General features: G+C 35.2%; 1 protein-coding gene across 2 annotated transcripts in view; it reads right to left on the bottom strand.

Annotated features, from left to right (window-relative positions):
• The window catches only part of MAP3K7 (mitogen-activated protein kinase kinase kinase 7), a 72,780-nt gene that overhangs the window by 26,893 nt on the left and 24,394 nt on the right, over positions 1-21,493 (bottom strand). Inside the window, exons 6-12 of one of the 2 annotated variants that reach the window (XM_029944151.1) lie at positions 17,035-17,159; positions 14,377-14,505; positions 12,471-12,601; positions 10,830-10,911; positions 8,327-8,457; positions 7,568-7,697; positions 4,529-4,609 (exon numbers count right to left, since the gene is read on the bottom strand). In XM_029944151.1, the coding sequence (XP_029800011.1) occupies positions 4,529-4,609; positions 7,568-7,697; positions 8,327-8,457; positions 10,830-10,911; positions 12,471-12,601; positions 14,377-14,505; positions 17,035-17,159 (809 nt within the window). The remainder of the gene's footprint in view (positions 1-4,528; positions 4,610-7,567; positions 7,698-8,326; positions 8,458-10,829; positions 10,912-12,470; positions 12,602-14,376; positions 14,506-17,034; positions 17,160-21,493) is intronic. The other variant, XM_029944152.1, reaches the window with a different exon arrangement.

The raw sequence follows: 21,493 nt of genomic DNA on the forward strand, positions 1-21,493 counted from the left end.
AGGTCATGATCTCATGGTTTGTGAGTTCAAGCCCCACGTCCGGCTCTGTGCTGACAGCTCAGGGCCTGGAGCCTGCTTCAGATTCTGTGTCTCCCTCTCTCCCTGCCCTTTGCCTGCTTGCACACACACACTCTCTCTCTCAAAAATAAATAAAAAAACATTAAAACAAATTTAAAACTTCAAGTTTTAATGGAAAACATTTAAGAAAGCCTATTTCCTCTTTCAAAGTTCACTTCAATATATCAGTTTATAATGTTCAATAAACAAATGGATTAGAAAATGGTAAGTTAAAGTTTCAATCCTGAGCAAGAAACTTTTTTTTTAAGTTTTTTTTTTTTAACATTTATTTGAGAGAGAGTGACAGAGCATAAGTGGGGGAGGGGCAGAGAGAGAAGACACGGAATCTGAAGCAGGCTCAAGGTTCTGAGCTGTCAGCACAGAGCCCAATGCAGGGCTTGAACCCAGGAACCATGAGATCATGACCTGAGCCAAAGTCAGATGCTTAACTGAGTGGGTCATCCAGGTGCCCCCGAACAAGAAACTCCTATATTTACATTTCACTTGCTTAGGTAGCAAACTGTTACTTGGCAGGACCTTTACCACAAATGAAGAATTAGCAAAATGTGACACTGTATTGGTAATGTGCTTTTACCTATGTATCTTGCTTGGGAATAAAAAGCCAGATTGCTCTATAGCCACTCTCTGTGGGCAGTGAAAAGTAGAAGGGCAGTTATCCACACCAAACTCTGCTGATACTTCTTCAGAGCCAGGGTCAGTGTAGATGAGGTATAGAAAACTGTGTAGCTTGATCCATAGGGGCTCCTGGGATATTAAAGGTCCATTTCTGCATGATCTGAGTGACTACTAAATTAATAAATGTTAGCCATAGGTTCCTTGCTCTTCCTCATTTGAATGATGGCAAAGTATAAAATACTATTGAAGAGCAAGCAAGAACATGATTTGAATTTGTTTACCTGTGACTAGATTAGGGATTTCAGTCACTATAAAGATGTATTTGAAAAGAATTTCTTTAGAGTAATAGCGTGTATTTAATAATCTTAAAAACTTGGTGACTTTTTAGAAGTTCAAGAAGCAACACACACCTTAAAAAGATAGGTTTGCACATTACACATCGAAATTTTTGTGATCTTAAATGAACACTTACTAAAAGGGCAGTTAAGAGGCACCTAGGGAGCTCAGTCAAGCATCCGACTCTTGGTTTTGACTCCGGTCATAATCTCCTGTTTTGTGGGATCGAGCCCTGCATCAGGCTCTTAGCTGAGGGCATGGAGTCTGCTTAGGATCCTCCCCCTCTCTCTGCTCGTCCCCTGCTCACATACTCTCTCTCACTCTTTCTCTCTCTCTCAAAATTATAAACTTAAAAACATTAAAATCAGATTTAAAAAAGAAAAAGAGGCAGTTTATTCCAAGAAGTACATCAGGATCAGTATATTGCACTTGGCCAAAGAAAAGTATTACTCAAACTACTTATTCATAACAGATAAGATAAAAAAAAAAGCTATATTTTAAAAAATGCTTACAACTGGGATCCAGTGTTAATGAATACCAGATTGGGTATATCAAGAGGCACTGTAATACCACACAGAACTTGTGTAAAACTGAGTAGGAAACAATTCTAGACGGTTCTAAGAAATTTTGGGAATTAAGTATCCAACCTCCTTTATAATGAAAATGGCCATGTAAGACATTTGAAATATTCCCAAAGCATGGATTATATTTTTATATTTAATTTAAAAATAAACCTAAGAATAATTAATGTTTGGCTTTATATCTAATTATAGTAATTCCAGTGCTTATTTCATTAAAGAAAGTGAAGTTGCTTAGGTTAATATTTGGATATCTGGGGGAAAAATCAAGAAGAATATTTAATAAGATGTATTAATGAACGCCATTTCTATTTGAAGAGCACTGCTGCTTTGGCAATTAAGAGCAGAATTAAAGTTTCCTGACTCTAAAAGGACTCAGTTATCATAAAAGAGGGTCTGCTGGCCAAAGAGCTCTCTTTAATGTGAACACGAAAGAGGAGCAAGGCAGAACTGCTCTATCTTCTCTGATTCAAACAAAGAGAAGAAAATGGATGTGATGTGGTTGTCAGATCTAAATTGGGACCCTAGCTATGTGTTTCTAGGAAAACGACACAAAACCCATTTGATCAAAGTTCCTCATTTGTAAAATTGCTATAAATTTATCTGGTAACCCAGTTATAAGATAGCTATGGACATCAATTAAGATGATGTACTTTATTGAAACTATTTTATTTTACAGTCACATAGAACATCTAGTGAAACCAGGGTTTCTGCACCTTGGCACTGTTGACATTTTAGGTTGGGTAAGTCTTGGCCTGTGGAAGACTCTCTGCTACACTGCAGGATGTTTAGCAGCGTCCTGGGCTCCTCTGCCTACTTATATTCCACCTGCCACTGTGACAGCCAAAATGTTTCCAGATGTTGCCAAATATCCCTTAGGGGGCAAATACATCCTGGTTGAGAACCATTCAGACTATTCTTTCTCTTCATTCTCCCTCATTTTGTACAGTACTGACTTCATCATTCATTGTATGTGTGTGTATTTGTTCTTAATGCTTACTCATAAGACATGGATAAAGATTACATTACCATTTGCCTAGGTTCTCCTGATTCACTCAAACATTTATGATAATCACAGTTTAAAAGTTTAAACTGTGCCACTTCTTTAATCAAAATATTATTCCTTTAAACATAGCACCTTTCAGTATGGAGATAAAATGATTGCAAGTTAATTCTTCAAGAAGGCAATGATTCAGTAAATAAAATTACTATGTGAGAACTGGGTTAACTCTTCTCTGAATAGCAATAGTGGTATTGTAAATCACTTTGAAAGAATAAACATTAATTACTCTAATACAGTTTTATACAGACAAAATTCCTCCTAAGAATTGTGTGATTTATTTTATACATATTTATAATTTATACAGATTTTATATGTACCCTAGTTCCTAGCCATAGGAGGTAAATAATAGTTTGTTCATTTAATAGGCACATATTTGTTAAACACAATGTGTGAGGCATCGTGCCAGATAACTGCTGATACAATCAATAATAAATAACAAGACATGGTCTCTATTCTGTTTTCATTTTACTAGAGAGAAAAAGACCTCTAGGTATTCAACTACAATATTATGCTGGAAGTGCAATCACACGCAATGTACAGAGTGCTGAAGATTTCACCAAAATCACATCCATGAATGTGTGTAGGGAAAACTGTGTATTTCCTTTTGGGGCAGAGGTGGAGGAAAACCTAAAGCAGAGGAATAAAAAAAAAAAAAGATATATATTTTGAAGTTTATATATTTATTTTGAGGGGGGGAGTGAGGGCACGTGCACATGAGTTGGGGAGGGGCAAAAAGGAGAGAGAATCAGCACAGAGCCCAATGTGGGACTTGATCTCATGAACCCTGAGCTGAGATCAAGAGTAGGACGCTTACCTGACCGAGCAACCCAGGTGTCCCAATAAAGGGTCATTTTGAAGACACAGATTAACCGATACTGAAGGTCACATATGCCATTTAAATTTATTTTTATTTTTATTATTTTTTTGTTTATTGATTTTTTGAGAGAGACAGAGAGACACAGCATGAGCAGGGGAGGGGCAGAGACAGAGGGAGACATAGAATCCGAAGTCGGCTCCAGGCTCTGAGCTGTCAGCACAGAGCCCAATGTGGGGCTCGAACCCATGAACTGCGAGATCATGACCTGAGCTGAAGTCAGATGCTTAACCAACTGAGCCACCCAGGCGCCCCATTAAATTTCTATCCAAAACGGTGACTTAGGTTCATCTATGAAATTATTATCATAAAAAATAGAAGCAATTTATCAATTTAAGACACTGAAGTACCATGTGTGACTTAGGTATAAAAACGTGTAATTTGTAAAAAGATTCTCCTAATAACACACAACAATTAGAATTGACCATGATTCTTTGGCAAGACACCATGCAAAACAGCAAATCTCATTTAGTTTTGTTTCCATTTCTATGTTAAGGCAACACTGTATTTAGCAATTCTCTTTTCTCAACTTCATACTTTACTTGCTACCAACAGAAAGAGGCTTGGATAAGAAGCCTACAGAGTCCAAAAAGGAGAAACCAAGAAAGGAAAGGAGCCTAGGACATCAAATATTTTTAAATAGTTGTTTCCTCTTTCTGCTGGGTGAAAATAAAAGTCTTGGTTCTACTCATGCTCACTTACAAGCGGGGAGAAAGTTGGTAGAATTCTGGGCTAGTATTCTCCCTTCTGTGAAAAGGTTTACTTTGCCTCCTATTTTACCCTCATTTTTGGAGATTTAAGGTATCCTGTCAAGCCTGCTTCATTGTATATAAATGTATAGTTTTCAATCTGTCTCCCTAGTTACTGTATGCAGGTTTCTATTTTCATGTCCTACAAAGATTGGAGCAAGAAGCATTTTATAAGTACCAGGGATCATTATTCCGGTCCCACAGCTATTAGACCAACTCAGGTGGTCTCTGATACCTGATATGACGATCTCAGGGACATCCAGAATGTTGCCAAATGAAGCAGTTTTACGGTGGCCCCGTTTAGGCTTGGAATAGGCTGCAAAAACATATATATACAGTATACATGCAAACAACCACAAACAGTAACACAGAAAACGATTAACTATAAAAACAGAAAATTTTTCAAATAGTTATGTTAATAATACTTCATGCAGAATGGCATGCAGGACTATCTAACTTTTCATCCATGCTTGCAAAAGGCGTGACTTAGGAGAAAACTATCAATAAAGATATGTCACATACTTGTTTTAATTAGCAAGAAAAAAAAAGTACAGAGACAAACAAAGCAGCAGGGTAATGAGGAAGCTAAATTTCAAACATATTCATGAAACAATCTACCTATCAGAAATCACTGATAAGCAATGGGGGGCTAGGATGAAAGTGGGAAAGGAAAGAGGAGTTAAAGAGAAATAAGCTGCCATATTTGTTTTAATTACACAAACACAGGAATATATGTTCCAGACAGATGTTTCTTGAAGTGTGCTATAAAGTAAAATTTGGTGATTAAGTAATTATTGAATCAAAGATTGAAATGTATATCCATTTATAAATATAAATATTTACACATACTTCTATTAAATTGAATGTTTACTGTAGTGTCCAAAGTTCAAGGTTTCTTCCCAGTAAATGTGAACAGTGTTAAAAGCTGGAGAATTCAAATCTTTCAAAGTAAGACAATTCATTAAAAAAAAATCTGAATTGTATAAATTCAATCAATGTTCAACAGCATCTATTCTACATTTAGTGAGGGTGAGATAATCTAAATGTATGTGGTTGTTTTTTACCTAGTAAAATATCACTTCTGTAAAGAATTATAAATTAGTACCTACTAGAAAATTGACATTAGCAAAAAATATGAAGTTATAATAATACCACTTATTTTAAGGTAGCCATCATTACTTAGCAGATCTAACTTGAATGATATCCCTGAAGTGAAAAAGGTTCCCCAAGTGTGAAGGCATGTCACTGTGTGCACTATTCATCTGACACTACAGTGATATGCCACCAACTTGACAGAAAAACACCTGTGACTCACAGAGACCAGGAAGACTTAGAAGTAGCTAGTGAGCTCCATTCAACTTGATCATAGGAAGATTCATCCCTGTGGCAGAGACTCCTAGTCCCCTGCCAATCTAGTTTTTCCATCTTTCTTAGCAATAGAACCCTGACTTTACTCAGGGCAGCAATATTTCCAGATAAAAGATCACAGACCCTTCTTTCCCTTGCAGCCATCTGACCATATTATGATAGCCAAAGGCATCTATATGGAAGTTGTTAGGGGGAACTTCTGGTAAAGATCTTTGAAAAGAGCTTGGGCATATACCTTTTGGTCTTCCCCTATTTCTCCTTTCTTGCTGCCTAGACTGTGGATGTGATGACTGGAATTATAATAGTTACTCTGCAGCACCAAGTAACCTTGAGGAGAGAAGTCACACAATATGGCTTGTGGCACAGAGACAGAGAAGCTCAGTTGCCTAATGATCACAGAGCCTACCTTTATTTCTTTATGTGTGTGGGGAAAAAAAGCTTAGGTGTTAAAGACACAGCCATTTTGAATATTCTGCTATAGCCAACTGAGTCTAATGCTGATATAGTCAGTGATCACTATCAGATGAAGACAAGTACAGTATGACGTTCCTCTGGAAAACTTTCTGAAAAGAGCTCCATACAAAATGAGAATATTCTATTTAGACCAAAAAAAAAAAAAAAAAAAGAAAAAGAAAAAAAGAATGAGAAAAAGACCTAAAAACAACAACAACAACAACAAAACCGAAACACACAAACCTGGTTAGCTAAGTTAAAAAACATATATACTAATATACATGAAAATACACATATATACACATATATGGTTAAAAGTCCAGAGGTAAATATATAAAATTGTAAAATGCTTATCTCTGAGTGAGACAACTATAGAAAATTGTTTTTTTGCTGTTTGTTTACATTTTCACATTTTCCACAAAAGAAGTGCATTTACTTTTATAATTAGCTCCCCTCTACTCCTAGGAGAACTGGAAAGAAAATAAATTAAGCCAGCATTGCTAAACTAAAACCTGGTTAGAAAGAAGGTTATAAGTTCATTCAGGTAACAAAACACATACAATTGACCCTTGAACAACATGGGTTTCAACTGCGTGTATCCAATTATATGTGATTAAAAAAATACTATATAGTACTATAAACGTATTTCCCTTATAATATTCTTAGTGACATTTTCTTCAGCTTATTTTATTATAAGAATACAGTCTATAATACACATAACATACAAAATACATGTTCAGCAACTGTATTATTGATAAGGCTTCAGGTCAATAGTAGGTTATTAGTAGTTAAGTTCTGAGAGAGTTACATGTGGATTTCTGACTGCACGGTGGGTAGATGCCCCTACCTCTACAGTGTTCAAGAGTCAACTGTAATTGTTTTTGTGCTAACCAGTCCTTCTGTAACTAATCAGTTTAAGAACTGAAAAAATGGAATTCAAATGCTAGCTTTTTCAAGATTGAATAAAATTACCATGATCTTTTATATTACAATTAGATATACCCAACTTAGCTATTTTTGCTATTAGAAGGAGGAGGAGCAGATAGTTAGGGCCAAATCTTACTTGGATCTGCAGTATATTTTTTTGCTAATTTCAAAACAAAATATTTGACATTATGTGAAATCATTACAAATTCTAGTAGACTCACTCAAAGTCCTCTGAAACATTCTGGTTTTGGCAAAATTTCAATTTCCCACTTAAATTTTCAGCTCATGTTTGAGCTGAATTACATTTGATAAAAATATAATTTATGATCCAAATAATTTTAGAAGTCATACCTGCCTTATTTGGAACAGGAGAAAAACAAATTTTTGTCAGAAGCTTAGAAAGTATATTATAAGCCTAACACCTGTTTTAAAAAAATTCTTAACACAAAACACCCTGACATCCCCACTCCTGAAACAACTAAAACTACTCTTTCCACTCCTCTGCAGATTTCTACTTCCTTTTTACCTGTGGTTGCAGCAATCCTAGCTTCTATTTCAGACATGTCGGCACTCATCCTCTTGCCCTCGGAGGTGGGGGGCAAGCTCTCCATGCTGCTCCCACGGGAAGCTCCCAAGCTTAAACGACCCGATTCACTCTGTTAAAATTACAGGACAATTTGAATTACTGAAGCTCTTTAAATTTAAAATTCCTGGGCAGCCTAAGAGGAAGAAGATGTCAACTGAGATTCTTATAGAGTCTGTGCTTTTCTGAAGGAAAAGGAAAGTTCTAAGGGAGATCAAGCTACAAACATGGCCTTTAGGAAAGGGTAGTCACTAAAGCTGGGAGTTGAATGTACAATTATTCATTAACCCAAATGTATCAGGTAATATGAATAAATCACTATTTAAAACACTTTCAAACCAGTAACAGCAAAAATATACTAAATCTGAACAATATGAAATGAAAGACTTAGACAAACTTCTTTAACTGGGTAGTAGAACCAAGGAATAGGCATCTTACATATTTAACCATTAAAGTTAGGGAACATCACAGGGAAGGAGTTGCGCTATTGGCAAAGGCAGCCATCATCAGAAGACAAAACAATCTGATCGGTAATAAATACTAGGAGAATCTCATTTTATGTCTCTATTCTTATCTGTCTGCTTCAAGAATAAGATTTAGCTCCTGTATAGTGGAAGAAGGCAAAGAATTAACTTTGTTAGCATAAAGTTATGACTACTAGTAATTTCACTATACAATTTTACTTTCAGTAACAAAACAAACCTGTTGCTTTGCCTGATTTTTCAATAGTTTTGATTCTAAGCGTTTAATAGTATCATTTGTTGCAGGAACTTGCTCCATATTAGTGTCACTTTTATTACTGGTATTTGTAGAAGCGATGTCCATGAATGAGCCTAGGAAAGCAGAAACATTTATTACTACAGGTTGGAATACTACAGATGTTCCTTTGAGTAATATGCAACTTAAATTCTTTTCTAAACTAACAAGACATGAATACAAACAAAATAAGACTTTTCAAGCCAATTTTGCTGATGTTTTGCTCCATCCCAGATCTGAACTTCGTATTCCTATATTCAACTACTTCCTTGATATCTGATAGGAAATCAAATTTACATTTGATCCAAGCCAATCCAATGTATTTCAAGCCAATACACATATCCAAACAAATCCATTTTAAATGGAATTTAAGGATAGCATAGAAAGGGAATCAAAATACTTAATAGTCTTCTAGTAGGATGACTTTAAGAGTCTTAGCTAGTAAATCAGAGTAGCTATTAATTAAGATGGTGATGACAATGGAAGTACTAAGTTTGAAGGGACTATCAGAAGTTTAGTTTGGAGAACGTAAATTTGATTTCCTATCAGATATCAAGGAAGTAGTCGGATTTAGGAATACGAAGTTCAGGTCTGGGATGGAGCAAAACATCAGCAAATAGAAGGTATATAAATCCATGATACTGGATGAGATCATGAGTGAGTAGTAGAGATATAAGCGGAAGAGGCTCAATGTTGGAAAGATAAAAGAAAAATAACTAGCTTAGGAAACAATCAGAAAAAGTGGCCAGAGATGGAAGATGAGATCCAGGCTACTATGGTATCCTGCAGACCAACTAAAGAAAGTGCTATAGAAGGAGAGAGTAATGAACTGTATCAAATGTTACTGAAAGTCAAAAAAGATGAAAAATCATTCATTTCAATTTAGTTATATGGAGACAACTGGCGACCATGACAAGAGCAATTCAGGAGTAGTGGTATAATAAAAAAAGCCTGAATGGACTGGGCACAAGAAAGAATGAGAAGAGGGAAGCTAACAGAATACAAGTATAGACTCTATATGCCCTGGGAATGATTCCAATAGAAAGGCTAACACTGATGAGGCAAGAAACTGAGAGAAGAACTGCTGGTAAGAGCAGATGGGATATAGTGCATAGACAGACAAGCTTGCCTTTGGTGAGAGCATGGAGAGCTTAGCCATTATAACGAAGAGAACAGAGAGCAGAATGGCATAGATACAGGCAGCTGGGCAGATGTAGGGAAGCAGCTTCCAGAAGCTATCTTTCTGATTACTCCAATTTTCTGAAAGTAATAGCAAATAGGATCAGCTGAAAGTACATAGTGAAGTGATGTCTGAAGTTAGAGGACAGAGGCTAACGTATACAATTAAGTAATCGAAGAGAGACAGACTAAAATATGGTACAACTGTCCAACGTCACTAATCAGTAAGGCATTTGAAGACTGTAAACATGGGTCATCTCCAGCCACATTCAGCTGCACTGCTATAGGCAAGGGGAAGCTGAGTTTCAGATTTAACCACTTGTGGGTTAGCCAAACAAGCTTAAGACAAGAAGTTATAATTACTATCTGGAATTAAGTGAAGGGAGGATGAAAGGAAGGACCTATGAGAACTGTGGCTCGCTAAACAGAAGACTCAAAGGACTGAAGGTCACAGCACTCAAACAGAGAAAAGGTTTGGAAGTAGTAGTAGAAACACAGGATGGAATTTTAGAGAAGTTCACTTAAGAATTTAGAGAAACTCAAAAGATTTCCAGTAAAAATGGAATTTGGAAGTAACTATTAAATCAGATTAAAATAAATATAATTATTTTCAAGGTGGGGGAAATAGATCAGTAAAAATATTTGTCAATGAAATACAACTTTAAGTACAGGATAAATACTATGTATATAGGTACATAAAGCCTTTTAGTTTTAATTAATAATGAATGCTTAAAATGACATATAATTTGAGAAGCACATTTTTTATAAGAGAGTTATTCCTATGGTCTTTTTTGATCACAAACTACAATCTCACTACTACTTGATATTTAGAAAAGTACGGAATTTTGAAGTAAAAGTAAGAGTTCTTAAATAAGAGTTTCTATAGACTCTTCTATAAAGACAAAAAGTAGGGTGTTCATGATGAAGAAATATGTTTTTTATATTTACAATAATTTCCAATATTCTTTGATACAGCAGTATCTGTGCAAAAATGATTTTTTTTTCAAATACAGAATGACATGCCCAGCAATACAATATCCTATCGTTTTATATGTAACTATGTAAGAATTCTAAGACTTGGAAGCAAGTCTTTATAATCTGGGTACCTTCATGAAGAATGATGCACCCGGAAACTCAAATTGCAGTCAGTCATATGAAATGAAGAAATTAAAATGCAGATGGAGACATCATTCACTGCCTCTTGATTATAATTTCATGGGAACAGAGACACAAAAAATTAGGTTATTACTCTTCCAGTCTACCCATTTACCTGTACTTGTGGCAGAGTTGCTCTGTCCTTCATCTGAGTACTGACAAGGGTACTGTAATGGTTCATCTGCTCCTGGAAAGTACTATATATGAAAAAGTAAATTACAATTTAAAATTTCTTTAATACAAATTAAATCCTGTTAAGAATTAACCTGGAGTACACATTTATTATTTCTTTGTCCTGGGATTTGAAAGTAGCAAAGTACGCCTTTCTTTTCTGTAAGGCAAATACTGAATTTAGATACTTAAACTCAGTATGTGTCTTAAGTTTTTGATTTTACAAAGATGACAATACTGTGCTACTTCTGAATTTCCCCTATGATCAATGCCATTTATCTACTTAAATATCTATTTTACATAGAGTCTAGATAGTTTTGAAGAAAATAGCATCTATTTCTGTAAAGGAACACAGGAAATAGTATGACTCCTCATAATTATATAAAATGTACTTATGTTCTCATAGCAGTGATATAAACTTACAAGTTGTTGACACTATTGTTAGTCTGGCAACTGAGCCTGCTATGTCATAGAATAATTGTCAGAACTAGTATTTTGAATATCAGAGACAGATTATGGCTGTTCCTCTATAAACTAGAGATGTAATATTGGAAATTTTTGCTGGATAAATATTAGCATTTAGGGGGGAAAAGGTTTTCTTTTCAAATCAGACAAAGTAAATATAAGTACAATCATAATTTGAATAATTTATGTATCCCAATGTTTTAGGGTATCTGATTATGGAGACTAAGTTGTTTTATTATGACCATATATCTAGGGCCTATAATTCTATGTATATAACTGGTACCCACATATGATGGGAAGTTTTAATCAGATTAGTTCAAGCTTGGTTTCCATAAACAAATTTTTGGCTATTTAAGGAAGTATATATTTAAGGAGCTTAAAGGGGTCTTCTAGTGAGCAAATTGTTCTGAAATTCAGGGACTTTTCATAAGTATGTGAACTTTTAAAAGTCAAAGTAGCACTTACTAGATTTTGTTAGTACACCCAAAACTAGAGGACTAAAATTATTCAAATAATTCTAAAAATGTTTACAGACTAAGAAATTTTGATAATCATTTAAAAGGATTCTTCTAAGTTAAAACTTTCCATAAATCCTAGAAGTTTAACTTTTTAATGGCAAATGAAAAGCTAAAAACATGCAATGAAAAACCAGAAGGTAAAAATCATTTAAATAAAGGTGTCTGGGAATGAAACCATTCTATTGCCTTGCAGATAAATGACTGAAGAAGACCTGCACTCAAGAAAATTTTAAATTTAGTTTGGCAAGTATTAGAGTCAGAATATACCCAAGTCCTATAAAGACCTCTAATTCAGCTTCTCTCACATTACAGCTGAGGCAACAGCCCCTCAAAACAAACACATTTGTCCACTAAGTTAAGCAGGAGGAAATAACAAGCCCAGAAATCTAGTCTAGCTGTCTTCCCATTATAAAGAACTAGATTTTTTTCCCCAAAATAACATTTCCTCCTCTGATTACATGAGGAATAAGTGCCCATTTTAACTTGGGCAATACAGAAAGCATAAAGCAGAAGAAGGCAATAATGTCTCTGTATTTTAACATCCCAAACTCAGTATATATCAATTCCCCTATATCCAAAGCCCCTCAAAAGAAGGATTATACCCGCATCAAGTGAGTCATTATTTTCACAATTTCCTCCATTGAAGGGCGCTGAGAAGGATCTTTAGACCAACAACGAGTCATCAGGCTTTCAATGGGCTTAGGTAAATTTTTGATCAGTGGTGGTCGAGTACCTATAATTGAAAATTAGAGGGGGGGGGAAAGAATGTATTTACCCAAAGAATGGTGTAAGCTTTTTATATGTATTTCCAATACAGTATTTATTTTATAGATCTTGTAATTTAAGATTTATTTTGGAATAATAAAAGTACATTTTTTTGGTCTATTAGGTTAACATTATATTTTCATAAAGGGGAAGCTATACTTTTTGCAAAGTTAAAGTAAAATTTTTATATGCATTATGGTAAGAGTAAGACTGAGAATTAATTGCATTTCATTTGTTCTAACATTGTTCTTTTAACAAATAATAATGGCTCACTGGGTGTTTTATTAAGAAAAGAAAATGGTGGCTTAAGGTGATCTTCCTTGAACTATGTATTCAGATTCACTGTAAAAATTTCAAATGTGTTTAAAAAAGCTTCCATATCAGAAAAGTCACCACTATGGTGTCATACTCACTGATCTCCAAGTGACTCTTCTGTTGGTGGCAGACTTTTTTTGACTGCTCTGAATTCGTCATTTCACAAGTTGAAAACTATCAACTTTTATGTAATTACCAAGACCATAATATTATTAGTGAAGTCCCTAACTTAAAGCCTCAAATATAATGAAATTTTTGTAATTTCACCAACTAAATAGTTCTTTTATTCCTTGCTTCACTGTCAATTATTTACGGACAACTGACAGAGAAAAAAAGAAAAACCGTCTTGTCAATGCTCTAACATTCTCTACAATGACATTAAAGGTAGTAAAATAAGAAGTAGTACAGGAAACTGGTAAAAATACTTAAGATTACTCAGATGATGGCACTGTTTGACAAGTCTATTAATGACCTAGTTAGGCATGTATTTGTATGATTTATGGAATAGTGTATTAAAATAACAATAAAACTAAAAGACCATAATCAGAATGATTATAACTGATAGAAATTAAATCACAGAGTGATGTAAAAATTAAGAAGGTTAAACAGTGTCCCTTCATGAAGAGTTTATTTTTCTAAATCAAGTGTGAAGTAACCTGATTATGAAGAACATGTATTCTAACATCTTAAGTGGTTAAAAACATAACTACACGTCTAAAAGAAGCATGAGGGATGCAAAGAAACGGAGTTCATTTATCAATACGACTTAAAAATATGGGCACTAAGGGTCACAAAGAACTGGATGTGAATCCCAGCAATATCACTTATTAATCTGATGACCTTGAGCAACTTCCTTTCCCTGTTTAGGTCTCAGTTTCCTAATCTATAAAACTGTAAAATGAGGCAATAATAATAGCACTCCCTTCATAAGAATGAATGAGAGATAAAAAGAAAAAAATAACGAGAAAACTGTGTTTTGCCTTTATGAATAGCTTAAACAGAAACTCTTATTATTCTTTGCTTCTACAAGAGAAAAAGCTATACCTCCCTCAACTACCTTGATCATGAGAAGAGATTTTACTTATTTATTTAATTTTTAAATTTTATTTTCTCCAGAGTCCAACTCAATGCTTCTCCATCTCCTGGAGAAAGCCATCCCAGGTAGTTGGCTCTGGCTATACTGATGGCCTTTCCCTAATCAGCAGACCTCCTCAGCCTTGCTCTAAGGACAAGACCACTCTCACTGGTGCCCTAACTGATCCTGGGGGAGTGAGGGGGAGTGCAGGAGACTAATGGTAGCGAAGTACTCTGGTAACAAAGAACTGGACCTTTTAATGTTAGGGATAAATGATCTTCTTTGAGGTAGATATACTTTTCCAGACAAAAAATATACAAAATATATTAAAGAGAAAAATTTTTTTTACGAACCATTATGAACAGCCCACATGATACGGAAAGCTGGGCCACCAATCTCATCAAAGGGTTTCCGACGGGTTATTACTTCCCAAAGGATAATACCCCAGCTGAAGACGTCACATTTTTCACTGTAATTGCTACCTAGAAAAAAGGTGGTATAATTTCAAGACATTTTTCCACATGACTTACAGAAACAACTGTTTTCATAAATTTTAAGAATGATCACTGTGTATGAAAACAGGAGGAGGATGCATGTGGAGCTGAGAAATTATTTGAGAAGTATCTTAAGTCTCTGCAACAAATATATTGAATGAGCTGAGTATTAATGCATTACAAAAATCACTTAAGAAAGTTGGTCACTTTCTACCTTTTCATTGAGAGGCATAGGACCTTTCTTTTATTTATTTAGACATATCCTTCCCCTGCGGCACAGTATGAAACATTTGTACATTCTGTAAGTTTTTAATCTTAAATTTTCTTCTCCCATTCATTCTTTTGATGGATAGAACTACTGTACTATCAAAGCAGAAAAAATTTCTAACTTAGTGGTAAGATTTTCTTTTCAATATCTGGCAAGATAAAATTTAATTTGTGAACTTAAAAGTTATAAGCAGTGAAAATTATGGAAAACAAATTTATAGTAAGCAGATTATGCTACAAAACTTATAGGATCACTAAATTGGTGGGTGAATCAGCAAAATAAACAGCAAAAACCCACAAAAAACTCACTGTAACAATGAACAGTTATTATAGTGATGGCTATACACATGTACTTATTACGTGTATTACACAGGCACACTGTAAGTATTAAAATGATATTACAATCTAACTTGGGCTACATGTGCTGACATCTTTCAGAAATGAAGAAGTATAGCTTAATAGTATGAGCTTATTTACTCTATTAAAAGTAACCTTTATTTACTGGGCTCTTTTGTACAAATAAATCTTTTGTTTTCCATGCTATAGTAATACTGTGTTATTTTAACACAAAAAAAATAGTTTAAATAGCTTTAAAACAATGTATTCTGTATATGAACTTAAAAACAGGAGGTCCTATTTAATTTTGTATAATTTAACATTCGCTGGTCCATTCACTCTTTGATTGAATTTTAGGGAAAAAAGGTCCACTCAGGTGACCATGTGCACAGCAAATTTTTCTTCCTCTCAAGTGGTACGGATATGAAAAGAAAGTAAACAGGGGTGCCTGGGTGGCTCAGTCAGTTAAGCGTCTGACTCTTGATTTCGGCTCAGGTCATGATCTCACATTTCTTGAGATCAGGCCCTGTGTCCAGCTTGGTGCTGCTAGCCTGCTTAGGATACTCTCTCTTCCTCTCCCTCTGTCCCTCCCCTGACTTGTTCCCTCTCTCAAAATAAATAAAGGTAAAAAAAGAAAGTAAACATAAGCTTTTTCTTTACTTGTCTTTCTTGGTATCATATTTCTGCCAAATAACTTGCATTCCAAAAGGCATGCTCATTTTCATTTTAGACTGTCAATTTTTAATTGCTAGGAAACCAATACAAAAGTACAGTTGAGTCTGGTTATTCCTGGTATTTACGTTCTATGAAGTTTCTGTGAAGACTGAATTAGTGAATGCTGAATCATTTGCTCATAGGGGCAATCAGAGTTAGGTTCCTGTGAGCCTCTTAATGTCAACTGGTTAATACATGACCTTGTTTTATACGTGTTTCTGGTTTAAAACACCTTATTTAATATATATTGTAGATTCTTAGTATTGAACTCATGGATTTGCACTATAAATCATACCTGAATAAAGACTAGCTAGCATGTGTTTTTTCTCTGTAAGACATACCAGTCTTATTATACTTAGGAACACTAGAACACTTCCATGCTGCTCTTAGAGGCCATCTTAAACAGTAAAATCACCAACAAAAAGCACATACAAAATGAAAAAGATGTGGCACTATGTAGATCACAAAAACAGTTCAGTATGAGAGCTAAAATAAGAAGGTGGTGTGTTATCTTGTTCCTCAGATGGGAACACGTGTTGGATGACTCAGTTTTTTCACTGCTCCATACATGACCACAAATAAACACGAAAGCACCATGAATACTGATTTTAGGGTTACAAATAGGTGATTTCTACAGCTGCAATAGAATATGAAAATGAGGATTGACTGAATATATGCTTGAAATTGCCTAGAACATTGCTAGACAATATAAATCTCCCTATGATCTAGGGCTGTATTTATTTACTACCTCCTTCGACTAGTACAGCTGACCCATGAATACTGGGTCTATACACAGACTTTTTTGATAAATACAGCATAATACCATAAGTAAATGTACTTTACTTATTATCTTAATAACATTTTCTTTTCTCAGCTTATTTTATTGCAAGAATACAGTATATAATACATATATAAAATAGGTGGTAATCAAGTGTTTATATTATTACTAAGGTTTTCAGTCAACAGTAGACTATTAGTAGTTAAGTTTGGGGAAGTCAAAAGTTAATTGTGGATTTCCAACTGCATGGGGCAGTCAGTGCTACTAAGCTCCACATTGTTCAAGGGTTAACTGTATATACTTTATAATCTGTACTATGTAGATGTAAAACCACGGAAACAGGGTAAAGCCATAAATGCATACTGGATGTACAGGGAATAAGAAGGCAGATTATCAATCACAACATGCTTTTGTCATTTTACCTTCAAAAACTTCAGGTGCCATCCAAGCAGCACTGCCCTTGTTATTGGTCATGTGTGTCTGAATGTCACAGGCTGTACCAAAGTCACAGATTTTTAAAACTGTCCCCCCTGCAACCAGTAGCAAGCTGTTGACAAAAAAACAAAAACAAAGGTTATTAATCAATACTTGATTCCTACAAAAAAAGAAGAGATATTTGTGGCAATAGAAAGCATTAAGCAAAATGTCACTTTTCGACATCTGTCAAATGCTTCCTGGTCACTCTAACAGCTTAGTGGTTCAGAGGAATATTAGCAAAAATTAACTGAGATTAACCTAGTTATCTCAGGGAGACGGCTAGACCCACATTTTGATGTCTCCATCTCTATCTCTATACTCCATAATGTTTCTAAGCATCTCTCTGGGCCAAGATAAAACATGGAGTTTTCAAAAGTTCTAAGTGAACATTATGGTGTACAGAAATGAAAGTGGATGATTTCCATACCTTCATAAATCACTTGCCCCCTAAACTTAATCTACCTATTGCAGCATTCTTCAAGCTGCAAGCAGAAACCTAGTCATAAAATCTAGATACTGGAAACCTGGGTCACAAAACTGATTAGTAGACTATGACAGCATTTTAAAAAATAGAATAGAAATATCAAAGTGCATCACAACTAGTAAGATTAAATATTGTTTCATGTTTGTTTCAGTTTTATACACATTAATATGTATACATAATAGACTTATCAAGTATGTCTTACTGTGGATCATGGTCCAAACATTTGCAGACTCATTTTGTTCTTATTAATCTTATGATGAACAGAAATGAGTCTTTAGTTTAGCCTAACGTTTCCAGACTGTTCACTGACCCTATTTCCTTTCCCTCCTGGGCAAAAAAGATTACATTTTTTAGATTTCTGAGCAGTTAGATGTGGCTGTTCATCCATTCTAGCCAACGGATTGTGGGTAAAAGTTATGTACTTTACTTTCAAGCCTGGCCATAAAAATTGCCCACATACAAAAATAATTCCTTTTCCTCTCCTCGTATGCCACTGCATGCAGAGGATTTTAAATGACAAGACAGAAGAAGCCTGGGATTATGACCCACCATGTGAAAAACTGCTCACTTATCAGAAACATTCATTTTGGACTTCATATGAGTGAAGGAAAAATAAACCTAATTTGTAAAGCCATGAGATTTCAGAGAGCTCATCTATTATAACAGTGCCACTTTAAACAATGTAAGAAAATGGTATAGAAGTGGGTTATGCAGGGGCGCCTGGGTGGCTCAGCCGGTTGAACATTTGACTTTGGCTCAGGTTGTGGTCTCACAGTTTGTAAGTTCAAGCCCCATACTGGGCTCACTGCTGTCAGTGCAGAGTCTGCTTCAGATCCTCTGTCTACCTCCCCAACTTGTGCTTGCTTGCTCTCTCTCAAAAATAAATATAAAAAAAAAGAAGTGGATGGTGTTGTAACAAAAATCTAATATACTGTATTTTAATATAAGCTTAGTAGTAGGCAGCAAGAAAGCTAAAATTGGAAGCTGAAAAGATCCATGTAGTGACATGGCAAAACATTTGGTAAAGTCTGTCTCCTATGATATTTGTGGTCCTAAAGGACTGCAAAAGTTGGCTGTTTCTAGATTCCAAATAAAAGGAAATAAGACTGACAAAGGCCCATGAAGACTCAGTATTGCAGCAAAGAACAAATTAAGAGAGAATACTTCCCACTGAAACTTAACGGCTTCAAAGTGCCTCTATTCAGCTGAGAAAAGCCAATGTGGCCAGAAATCAAACAAATCAGGTTCAAGATTTTGTCTAAGAAAGAATTCTGGTAATAGTTACAGGCACATGAAAATTACTGGAACCACAGAGATTACAAGCTTACTTTTGAAGAAATTAATATTGCCAAAGGAACAAGTTTCTAATAAAAATTTTGACTGTTATGAGTCTTAACAACAATCCTCAAGACTCCAGATGCTTCTGAGGACAGTATATGCCAACATCCACGTCTGACATGGTATGAAAATGCACAAGGAGACTAGAAAAGGGTGAAGCTTGGAGTTATGAGCAATAGATAAGAGAGTTCCTTTCCATGGTAGAATCAAGGTCTGACCAACACCACTCTCACAAATCCAGGGCAGGGGGACCAGACAATGCAGGACTTCACTCCTACACCAGTAACTGCTGTGTGCCTCCATGCTTCTCTTTTCCCAGTGGAAACTTTTACTGACTGTTCTTTCTGCCATTATGTATTGTGTGAGTTGGGAGAAGGAGGTGGAGAGGTAACTTGTCCTTTTAATCCCTTTCCAAATGAATTAAAGGGGACACATCCACACCAGTTGGAGAGCATGGCATGTCATCCTGTGATCCTGGACTGTAAACTAGATGGTGGCTGGAAGTGCTTTTGGAATGTTTAACTGGCAAAGAACAGTGAGTGGTTCTAACCTGTGGTTAGAGCAGAAAATACTTTGGGTGACCAGGACTGGCCAGCTTCTTATAAAAACCATTCCCAAACTTAGGGGCCTACAACACTTTTCAGAACCTCTAGATGTAGCTAAGACTGAGCTGTGACCACTGATATGTGGGTAGAAGTAGGGTTATTTCTAGGTGTGGCTCAAAAAAAACCCTCTCGTGTGATCTCCATTCTCTTTCTGGATCTGCTGGCTGAATGCAGAAGTTCCCAAAGTCCTGGAGGATAGCAGAAATACAAGATGGAAGGAGCCTAACTGGGTCCTTGGGTGACCACATGGAAAACCATCTGCCAAACAGGAACACTTGTTTTGGATTTCACATGCACAAATAATACATTTTTACTATGATAAGTCCAGTATGACCCACAGCAGCTGGTGTTAACACAACTAATATTCCCAGCTATTATGATTCCAAATACCCTGATACTCAGAGTCTTAAGCTTTTTATATACCAATGTAACTTGTTAGTCCTATAAGAACTGAAGTATACAAGGCATTTTGAAAGTGTAAAAAGAACTATGGATGTAAAACACTATTTTTATTAGATTAAGAGTTATATATATATATATATATATATATATATATATATATATATATGAGTTAAACATTTAAAAATAAATGTGTAAATCACTCTCTAATATCCTTACCTAAAAGACTTATAGTCATGTGGGTTAATCTATAAACAAGTAGAAATAATTCTTTATTTTGAATTCCTTTCTTACATGTGAAAATATATTTTTGTTTTATATGACAGCAATCATCTTAATGTGTTTACTCATTTTGTTTCACCATTCCTTCTTGAACCTTATACTTGTCTATGTAATCATTTTCCTTCTTTCCCAAATACCTTTAATTAAGGTCCATGTATAGTAAATTCTCTCAGGTTTTGTATCAAAATGTCTTTAACTTGCACCCTTCTCCTTAAAAATAATTTAGGGCAGGTACACAATTCTGAGTAGGTAACTTTTTTCTCACCTCTGTGAAGTTCTAATTCTAGTTTCCATTAAGTGTAATGGAAACTATACCTCAGTCTACCTGTCAATAGTCTTTTTTGATTAGCTGATTTAAAAATCTCCCCTTTGTTTTTGTTGTTCTGTAGCCTCCTTAAGGTGTGTCACAGGGTAGACTTCATTTATCCTGTTTAGAATTCATACCTTTGTCCAGAAAATTCCTGGCCAGTCCCTCTTAAATTATAATCTCTCCTTATCCTATTTTCTTCTACCAGAGTTCTGTGTTGTTAGTCTTTCCTTTTTCCTTTATTCCTTAACCTATCATTTTTCTCATCTATTTGTTTTGCATTCTGGGTAACTGCAGATATATCTTACAGCTAATTGTCTTGTCACTTATTTCAGATCTATTTAAATTCTTAAATAGATCTGAAATAAGTGTTGTATTTAGTTATTTTGGTCATTTTGAATAGTTTTTACTCCTTGCACATTTTAATTCCTTTTTTTTGGTTAGCATACTTATATTCCATATTGACAATTCCAAGTATTTGAAGTCTTGATATTTGAGGGCTTAATTCTGCTCTGTGTTATTTCTACTGACTTTCATTAAAGGTAACTTGAAGGCTTATGGGTGTGGTAATTTTTTTTTTTTTTTGAGTAAGAGCACAGCACATGTGAGCATAAGCAGGGAAAGAGCAGAGAGAGGAAGAAAGAGAATCTTAAGCAGGTTGCAAGCTCAGCATGGGGCCCAATATGAGGTTTAATCCCACAACCCGGGGGTCATGACCTGAGCCAAAATCAAGAGTCAGATGCTCAACCGAGTCAAGCAGGTACCCCACATGTGTGGTAACTTACTGTGGCTTTATATGTGATCAATTTTAATCTGTAATAATTAACGGCCTGGACTGAAAGAATATGACTTTAAAATGGAGTTTCACTTACTATTAGATGGCCTCCCTGGGACACTACCAACCCCAAAACACTTTTAACCTGTCTTTTGGGGATTTTTCTTGATTGTGCAAGTAGAACAAACTCAAACTCACAAGAGCATGAAGGGAG

Source organism: Suricata suricatta, chromosome 7, assembly GCF_006229205.1.
Source record: "Suricata suricatta isolate VVHF042 chromosome 7, meerkat_22Aug2017_6uvM2_HiC, whole genome shotgun sequence".
NCBI lineage: Eukaryota > Metazoa > Chordata > Mammalia > Carnivora > Herpestidae > Suricata > Suricata suricatta.